This window comes from Pteropus vampyrus, unplaced genomic scaffold, assembly GCF_000151845.1.
Source record: "Pteropus vampyrus isolate Shadow unplaced genomic scaffold, Pvam_2.0 Scaffold36, whole genome shotgun sequence".
NCBI classification, from domain to species: Eukaryota; Metazoa; Chordata; class Mammalia; order Chiroptera; family Pteropodidae; genus Pteropus; species Pteropus vampyrus.
In genome coordinates, this window is record NW_011888817.1 from 425,252 (window position 1) to 434,612 (window position 9,361).

Genomic DNA, 9,361 nt, shown 5'->3' on the forward strand with positions numbered 1-9,361 from the left:
TGGAGTACCTACTACCCACCGCTAGGAGGAAGAGTGGAGCAAATGAAGATGGGTGCCACTCTAGCCTCCCCCCAGCGATCTCTCTATGGCGCCTGACCATCAAGCCGTGCGGAGGGGGCGGGGTTTCGTTACGTGACCTGGGTGCCCAGCGTCGGTGCCGGCGCGGTGGCGGCGTCGCCGTCGCTGGGCTTCGTCCCTGTTCCGCTTCTCCTTCTCTGCACCAGAGTCTGCGATCCTGCGGCTTTTCCTTGTGCCGCTGCGGGCCGTGGGGCCAAGGCTATGTCCCGAAAGCAGGCGGTGAAGAGCCGGCCTGGCAGCGGCAGCCGGAAAGCCGAGGCCGAGCGCAAGCGGGACGAGCGGGCGGCGCGCCGGGCCCTGGCCAAGGAGCGGCGGAACCGGCCGGAGCCTGGCGGCGGCGGCTGCGAAGAGGAGTTTGTGAGCTTCGCCAACCAGCTGCAGGCCCTGGGGCTGAAGCTGCGGGAGGTGCCGGGGGACGGGTGAGGCGGGCCCGGGAGCGCGGGAGGCGGCGCCGGGGGGACGAGCTGGGCTTGGCGACTGTCGACCGCTCTCGTCCACCCTTTCATTCAGGCGGCCCCGAGCGCCAGCCGCTCTGTAGTGATAGAGGATCCAGCGGCAGGCAAGGCGGCGAGGCCCCTCCCCTTGGGACGCTCGAGTGATCTCAAATTGCCCTAATCGTGACAGAGATCCGCGAGGAAAGTGTAAAGTGGTCCAGAGAGAGAATCCTGGAGCAGGTCTCCTTTAGATCGGTGTCCAGGAAGCCCTCTTTGAAAGGTGACATTAAAGCTGAGACCTGCAAGGATGAGATGGAGCCAGCCATTCGAAGAGCGGGACCACGCGTAGAGCAGTCAGTCGTAATGACGGTCAGACCAATCGAGACATAAGCCCCCCCCGGTAGAACCCTTTGCCTCCTTTGAGTCTTCACTGTTGGGTATTGCCCCCGACCCCGGCAATTCGGTCTGTGAGGGCCTCCTGGTAGCTGAAGGCAACTTCCCTAATTCTATGGGCCTCAGTTTCTCCTTTGTAAGCAAAGGTACTTACCCAAGCTTCCTTAAGGTTTGGACTGGAATCTCGGTTCAGCTTTGTAGGGAACGTGGGATAAATAAATGGGTTGGAGGGAGAGAATGGAAGGAAGGAAGGACAAATAGCTTCAGGAAAGGGGGCGTGGAAATAGAAGCATGAATGGAAGAGGGAAAAGGGTAGGGGAGAGGGAAGGAGAACAGTAATTAATCAGGACTGTTATGAACTGGCCCTAATTTACCTTTCCCAACTTTCCTACATATGCTCAGTGCTTTAGGCAAATTGGATTTAGAGTTCGATTATGTTTTATTTCACCACTGAGTAGCATAGTACTGAGTACATAGAGGCATTCAGTGCATTTTTGTTGAATGAATGAATGAATGATAGAAATATCATAGAGGAAGGCCAACCAGACCTTCAGCAGGTCCGCTCAAAGGGTCATTTCCTCAGGTGAGTCACTGCAGTTAAAGACTTGCTTTGCTGGGTCTTGTTTTCACCTAGTATTTTGATTTTGTCAAATGTAAAGTTTATTAACTATTAACTCACAAGCACAAGACCCCGCTATATGAACTAAAGTACCAGTTGAATACAGTGGGATTGGGGTGGGATTATTCCTTGGAAATGATTGGATTGCTTGTGTTTGCTATACTGGGCATGGTGTATTCTCAATGTTAGGAGGTTCCCAGGAAACTGAAATACTCAACAGAGGTTGCTTATGAGCAGGAATCACACCACAGGGAATTTTAAAATCTTAAGGGAGCTTTCCTAATGCTATGGGAAACTTTGGGAGTGCTACCTGTCCCCCGACTCCCCGAGGAGAACGTACTTCCTTTAGTTAATTCAGCAAATATTGGTTGAGCAAGGAACTGGGGATACATTGATGACTTGAGTTCATAGCTAAGTAAGAGAGAGACATATAACAGTGGGTCTCAAACATTATGGTCTTGGGACCTATTTACACTCTTAAAAATTACTGAGGACTCCAAAGAGCTTTAGTTTATATGGGTTATAGCTCATAATATTTACTATATTAGAAAGTAAAAGAAATTTAAAACAATCCACAGACACATTCCATTACCTATCAGAGTGATAACCTCATATATCAGCCTCTGGAAAACTCTACTGTACATTTGGAAGGGAATGAGAGTGGAAAAGGTAAATAACCTCTTAGTTTTGAACTCACAGATACCCTGAAAGGGTCCCAGGGGTACTCCTTCCCCCAAACTGGGTCACACTTTGAGAACGGATTATATAAATAATTAAAATACAGTGTGATAGGTTCTTAACAGTGACTGATTGTAGTGGCACTATTGAGAAGGAAGTGGCTAACTCCCTGAAGTGATCAAGGAGGCCTTCTCATTCATTCAGCAAATTCTCGAAACCTACAGTGTGCAAGGTGCCTCTCAGAGGAGGTCATGCTCAGACTTGATCGTGAAGGAGCAATAGGAATATGCCAAGAGAACGTTCCAGGCTGAGGAGCATATTATTTTTAAGAGATCTATGAGTTGTTTATGATGACAGCAGAGTAGGGTACAAAGTAGAAGTCAGGGGCAATGAGGCTGCGGAGGCCAGAGGCCAGCTTGACTGAAATGCTCATGTCTCATTTCCAAGGTCTTTTTACTTTGGACAGTGTTAGATAAAGTGGTAATGATAGTTCCTCTTGAGTGGACTCCATGAAGCTAACAAGGTCTTCTCGTGGGTACCATGAGATGGACTGTGGTTCAGCCCTCCTCAGTATTGTGGTGCTTTTGGTTATGGTGATAGGCTTCATCAATGTGCAGTGGGTTGTGGATCCTGTGTATGTGATGGGTTGGCAGGTATCAACATATTCTTTTGTTAATATTTATTGAGTACTCTTGATGAAATATAATAAAGTTATAGTAATATAAAAAATAGTTGACAGTCCACTCTTCCCATTCTGGTCTGATTACAGTATTGAGTAGCCTGAGAGCATCTTGCTGTATAGGCATATTCATTGTTGGCGGCATGGAACTTGAAGCACTGTGGATCCTCCAGGTGTTTGGGACAAATTAGCTGGTATCCTGTAAGGTAGCCTTTTCATGATTTGAGTCATTTTAGCGTAGGTTAATCAGGGAGCTATTTATGGAGTTTAGTAATGCATCATAGGCCACCTTCATATTTGTTGTGTTGTCTGGAGGGTGGAGCCACATAAATTGGATTCAATTTCAAAACAAGAAAGAAATGTTTTAACCTTGATGTTGTCCTTAAAACATCATTGGCTATAGCATGAAAAGAATCATTAATTGGATTAGGCAGTATAATATTAGCATCTCTCTGAACTATATCCAGTTGTAGCTTACTAAATGTAGCCCTGAATTAACATTACTAATTAGTAGTGGTCTAAAATTAAAACATTAAGGAATCACTAATTTTAGCCATTTATCTCTGTCCCAAACAAGTTGTTTTATTTTTTGTTTTTATAATCATAGATTTTAGTGATGGACAGGTATGCACACATAATCTTGCCTGTTAGTTACCTGCATCACCAATACAGCAGCCCCATCTTTTGTTTCTAGCACAGTGGTTTTCAACCTTGATGGCACAATAGAATCACCTGGGGACTCTGGAAAAAGTACAATGCCTGAGTTCTCCCCTAGATCAGCTACACCAGAATCTGAGGCAGTGGGGTGAGGTTACTGATAATTTTTTAAAAGTTGCATAAGTGAGTCTTATGTGCAGCCGTGATTGAGAACCACTGATTTATTAGAGTCTTGATTCTAGACTAGTGTTTCTCAGACTTTAGCATGTAACGTAATCACCTGGAGGGCTAGTTAAAACATTTGATATGACTAGATTTCTGGGCCCCAACCCCAGAATGTCTGACTAGTAGGCGTTGGTGGCTCCAGAATTTTCATTTTCAACAAGTTCTCATGTGATGCAGGGACCACACTTTGAGAATCAGTAGTCTGGACCAGCGCTGTCCCATAGAAATAAAATGACAGCCATGTATGTAATTTAAAAATTTTCTGGTAACCGCATTAAAAAAACAAAAACAGGTGAAATTAATTTTGATATATATTTTAAGCCACTACATCTAAAATATTTCAACATATAAAAATTTTAGTGAGAAATTTTACATTTTAAAAACACTCTTCAAAATCCAGTATTTTACACTTACAGCACATCTCAATTCTGATTAACCACATTTCAGGTGCTCAGTAGTCACACGTGGCTACCGTATTGAGCAGTACAGATGCAGGCAATTCCTAAGGGTTGCCAGTAGATAGAAATTTACAGAATCCCAAGTTTATACAGTCTGTGTCCAGCTAACATAAATTTTCCTTTTATTTGCCAAAACCTATATCTCTGTAGCTCCTGTGTTTTAATTTTGTGTTACTGTACAAGTATAACATGCCTTTCACTATGACAGATAGTTGGAGGCAGCTATCATGTCCCCCTGAGCCTTCTTTAGCTTAAATGTCACTAGTTGTTTATATTCTTCCTATTATGCATTTTAAAACCACATCATCTCATCTGAAATGAGATGGCTCTTAAAATGTAGTAACCAGAATGGTACCCAGTACTCTATCTGTGGTCTGACTTCAAAGAGTAGAATAAAACTTGTCCCCTGTCCCCCCGTTTTTGTACATTGCCTACTGGTACTGCAGCCTAGGAGCTCATTAATTTTTTGATGTCTATATTACAATATTGGCTCGTACTAAATAATCGCGCCCCCAAACCATGACATGCTACTTGGTAATTGGTTGTTTTTGTGAACTCAGAAGCAAGACCTTTACATCTCTCCCTGTGGCACAGTGGTTCCCAAGTGAGGAAGATTTTGCCCCCTTGGGGACATTTGGCAATGTCTGGAGACTTTTTTGGTTGTCACAACTAGGGGGAAGGGAGGAGATGGTGGTGGTGCTACTGGCATCCAGTGGCTAGAGGCTAAGGATGCTTCTAAACATCCTGCAGTGCACAGGATGGCCCCCACGGCAAAGAATTGTCCCCAAGTGGCAAACAGTGTGCGATTGGAGGAGCCCTGCTGAGTGTGATGGGTGAGGGTGTGGACTCGGTGAACAGCAGGATCTCCTAGAGGTCCTTTAGGCCACAGTTGCTTTGTTCTCATGAGCTTCATGACTGCTCTTGCAGGGCTCCCTGAGGGAACTCAGATTGGCTGTAGTGTTTGTTCACATTTCCTGTGTCATTAACATGCAGCTCTTTCAGAAAAGGAAGTGATTTGTCTATCTTAATTTTTCATTTTGACTCTTTTTAGTGAGCTCAGGAAAGTTTGTTAAATAGAGAAAAGTATATTAAAATAGTATATAATTTAACATTTACTCCTAATTCTACTATTCAGGATTAACTACAGCTAACATTTAGTGCCTGAGTTTGAATCCTGGGTCCACAGTCGACAAGTTTTGTGACCCTGGACGAGTTACTCTAGGAGCACAAGAATAGTGCCTATCTCAGAGCTGCAAGGACTAAGCACAGTTAATGCATGGAAAGTGTTTAGAACAGCCCCTGGCACATCACGGGAGATATTTAAGTGGTGAACCCAGTGTTTTTTCTTTGCATACATTTGTGTGTTTTTCTGTGTGTGTGTGTCGTGTGCAGGTGAACATATTTGAGCTCATGTCACTAAAAGTTCTTAGAAAGAGTCTTACTTTCTGTAGAACACCATGAATTTTGATATATTAAATGCAAAATAACTAAAAACATAATTGAGCTAATTCACATCTCTTAAACTAAATTAAGGAATAGACGAATGGTGGCAGATGCTAAAGTTTTAAGAAAATTTGAGAGAAAAGCTTAAAATTGAGAATGCTTTTATTCATTAGCGTACATTTCCCCCCTGTGGTCAAAAAGAGACCGCCATTGTTAGATTTTAGCAACAGACACTTTAGTCTAGTTACAGAATTGTGTTCCAATCCCTTTAGAATTTTGCCTTAGATTGATGCAAAACTTCTTGGTTTCTAGTTTACAGAATCTTTTGTCTTTAAATTCTCTGTCCTCCCGCTCCCTGCAAAAAAAAAAAAAGTATAAATCCTTGTACATTCGAAGAGATTCTTGTCTCTCTATAACTTTCTACTGAGAAGTCATTTGTCTGCGTTAAAAAACAAAAAACTTCTTTCTCCTACGCTTTTAGGTCTTTCTGGAATGATGAGTTTATATTTTGGAATTAGAGGACCATAGGTTTTCATTTGGAAGAGTAAACAGTTGGGTGTGAAACCAGGCAACTGTTTGCTTCAGAGTGCCTAATTTCCTTAGTTTTAAGGATACCAGATTGTGTTTGTTTCTTTCCAGGCTCTGTGTATCTGGGCTCTGTGATATAGTTTGGAATTTTAGAAGCCTTCAAGGAGTTTGAAAATAAAGATAACTCATGAAGTTTATTACCAGCATTTGCATTTCAGAAACAAAACAAAATAAAAATAGCATTTGAAGTTTTCATTTGGCGGGAGCAACAGCAGCATTGTGGTTCTCTGGGTGAGCGGCAGGAGTGGGGGAGGAGGGAGGCTGTCACGGCAGACGCTTGTCATCCAAGCACTTTCGTGGCCTTCGCTTCTCCGCTGGGTTCTTAGCACTAAAATAGGTTGCTGAGTTCAACTGTTTGTATTGGAAACTTGACAAATTATTGCATTTTGGGTACTCTTTGTTAGGCGATTGATTTGTTAGCTGGGCAGCTATAGTGAAATTTGAGAAAAAAAGTGAGGGGAGATGTAATTTACCTTTGGAAGAGCATCTGGGAATCAGAGTCCTTAGGCAAGGTGTGGCCTGTGATTTCCGGACCCTGAGTTCAGGCGGTTTGTTTATCACCAGCTCCAGGGAAGTTTAGTGACTTTCCTGAGTCGGCCGGCTTGAAAATGGGGAATAGAATCCCTGTTTGTTGCCCGTTGTGAAGGTAACATGGTTGGACATCTCCCCTACTGCCCTCCCCTCAGTATCTGGGAAGAATCGTGGACTGTCAGAGTTGAGGCTTTATCTTTCCTCTGTGTAGATGATTTCCATGGATGGCTTAGCATGAAGCATCATTGTTTTAGATGACCTAAGTTCATTTTTAAAAGGTTTTGACCAGCTTTTTTGTTTTAATAGCAATTGCCTGTTCAGAGCTCTTGGTGACCAATTGGAGGGACACTCACGAAATCATCTCAAGCACCGACAAGAGACAGTGGACTACATGATAAAGCAGCGGGAAGATTTCGAACCCTTTGTAGAAGACGACATTCCCTTTGAGAAACATGGTAGGTTCACCGTGGGACAGTGGATCCTCTGGGAGTAATACATTGGGTGATCAAATCCATAGGCATCCCCTACCCTCCTGGCCAGGAGTTTGCGTACATAAATTATGGCATTTATTCAACCAACGGTTATGTGACTGCTCTGTCATAGGCGGCATGCCAGGAGGTTGAGAATCAACAGGTTTATATGAGTATGCTCTTAATAAAAGCGATGATGTTAATTGACTTGAAAAGCTGTTCATGACTTAGTCAGTTGAGGGTGGGGACCAGGCTATAATATAGTATGTATGGATTGATCTTATTTCTAAAAGATATATACACACAGAAACACCCTAGCAAAATTCTGGAAAGATACATTTTATGGTACATTTTATATTTATTTTTGGCTCCACTTATTTTTCAGAAACCACTTACTCTCTTTACACTTCTGTAAGGGGGAGATATTAATAGCATCTATTTTATAGGGTTTTTTTTTTGGGGGGGGAGGTGAAGATTAAATAATACAATTAAAATAAGTTCTTAAGTATTAGCCATCTGGGGAGGATGGATCTATGAGTATTTTAAATTATCTTCTGTAGATTTTTCTGGTTTTTTAAGTGATCATGTATTACTTTTACAATCAAAAGAATCACTGAAGTCATTTAAATTTGTCACCAAAAACCCAAACACAACCTATTTTCTTTGAGGCAAATCATTTAGAGATTTTAATTAGTTCCTTAGTAGGCACAAATCTAGTAAGAAACTACTAGATTTTAATTTTACAATTATTTACTAAGGCTATACTACGCTTAGGTGCTGTTGATATATTTGTTTTACAATAACATTTTCATCACAGGGCTCAAAGTCCCATCTGTCTCTCCTCGGAAGGGACTGTTTCCTGTGTTTTAGAGTACTGCCTCTGGAAACCGTGTCACGAAAGAATGGGGAGAGACACTGAGAAGGGAGATGAGTTAGAGGGGTCTCCACACTGGCCAGATGAAAGAGTAAGAGAGTCTCCACTAAGGCAGCTCCTGGGGATGAGTGGGGTCCAGACCAGTACACAGCTGGTGGTATCGTTGACAGGACTCATTGGAGGTGGGGAGCAGAGGTCGGGGGAAACAGGTGATTCTGAAGTTTCTGCTTGGGGAATGGCTGGGTAGCTGTACCTTTAGTAGGACAGAGGGCAGCAGGAGGAAGATTTCTGGGAGGGAAGCTATCAGCGATCCCAAAGCCTTTCTTATTCCTCACTGGGAGAGAACTCATTCTAGGCTCCAGCAGCAAAAGAGACGCAGCAGCAAAACTCCCAGCAAGTAGTTGATACTGGTCATTGAGTTCTGATGTCTCTCTCCCTGCGTCACTTTGTCTAGCAGTAAGGGAATTTACCAGTTTACAAATTAAACGTGGGTCTGTGGGACAAGTGTTATAGTTTAGATGTAAAGTGAATTTTGTCATTGATCCAATTATTTTGGATGAAGTGAGTTTTTGGTTCGTGAAATTCCATTTTGAATATCTTTAGTGAAGGTCATGTGTTAGATTTGGGAGTATGGCAGGACGAAGAACTTGTCTCCAGTGTGATAGTCACTTTAGATGTACAATGGGAAAGTGTTTTCTTGAAATGTCACCGAATGCCTGATTGTTGGTTGGTGCTACATAAAGAATTTAAGCTTCAGAGAAGTGAGAAGTGGCTCTGACTGCCATGGCAGAAATGAAAAGAAACCTAGAAGTCCGCACATTCCATTTGTGTGTCATTTAAAGACTAGACTTCTTACATTATCACTCATATCACACAGTTAAGTGTTTTCAATGTCTGTCTACCCTGTTACACTGCGAGATTCTTGAGGACAGGGACTGCGTCTGTTCCCCAGCATGGCAGCGCCTGGCACATGGTAGACACCCATAAGATATTCGTTGAATGAATAAATGAATAGCTCATTTAACTTTTCAGTACCTGGTTACCCCTGCGTCTGTTAGGATGGTTCTTTTCTTTTAGAAACGTGGCTTCAGAGAATCGGCAGCATCTTTTCTGCAACTGTACAAATGTCCAGATTACAATTCTGAATGTTTTTAATGTCTCTTCTCCCTCCCTCCTCATACCTGGTCATTCCTTAAGGCATGTCACATCCACCTCAGGCCTCTGTGGCCATTTG

The 9,361-nt window shown here is 42.9% G+C and overlaps 1 protein-coding gene and 1 long non-coding RNA gene across 7 annotated transcripts in view; one reads left to right on the top strand and one right to left on the bottom strand.

Moving 5' to 3' along the window:
* LOC111738176 overlaps nt 1-119 on the bottom strand; it is a 7,993-nt gene extending 7,874 nt beyond the window's left edge. The window contains exon 1 of the long non-coding RNA XR_002779719.1: nt 9-119. This is a non-coding gene — a long non-coding RNA (uncharacterized LOC111738176). The remainder of the gene's footprint in view (nt 1-8) is intronic.
* OTUD3 (OTU deubiquitinase 3) overlaps nt 1-9,361 on the top strand; it is a 27,805-nt gene that overhangs the window by 506 nt on the left and 17,938 nt on the right. For 4 of the 6 annotated variants that reach the window (XM_011357504.2, XM_023529118.1, XM_023529114.1 and 1 more), the window contains exons 1-2: nt 123-497; nt 7,090-7,238. In XM_011357504.2, the coding sequence (XP_011355806.1) occupies nt 280-497; nt 7,090-7,238 (367 nt within the window). In that variant the 5' untranslated portion in view covers nt 123-279. Of the gene's footprint in view, nt 1-122; nt 498-1,399; nt 1,489-7,089; nt 7,239-9,361 lie in introns of those variants that run through there. The other 2 variants (XM_023529117.1, XM_011357505.2) reach the window with 2 other exon arrangements.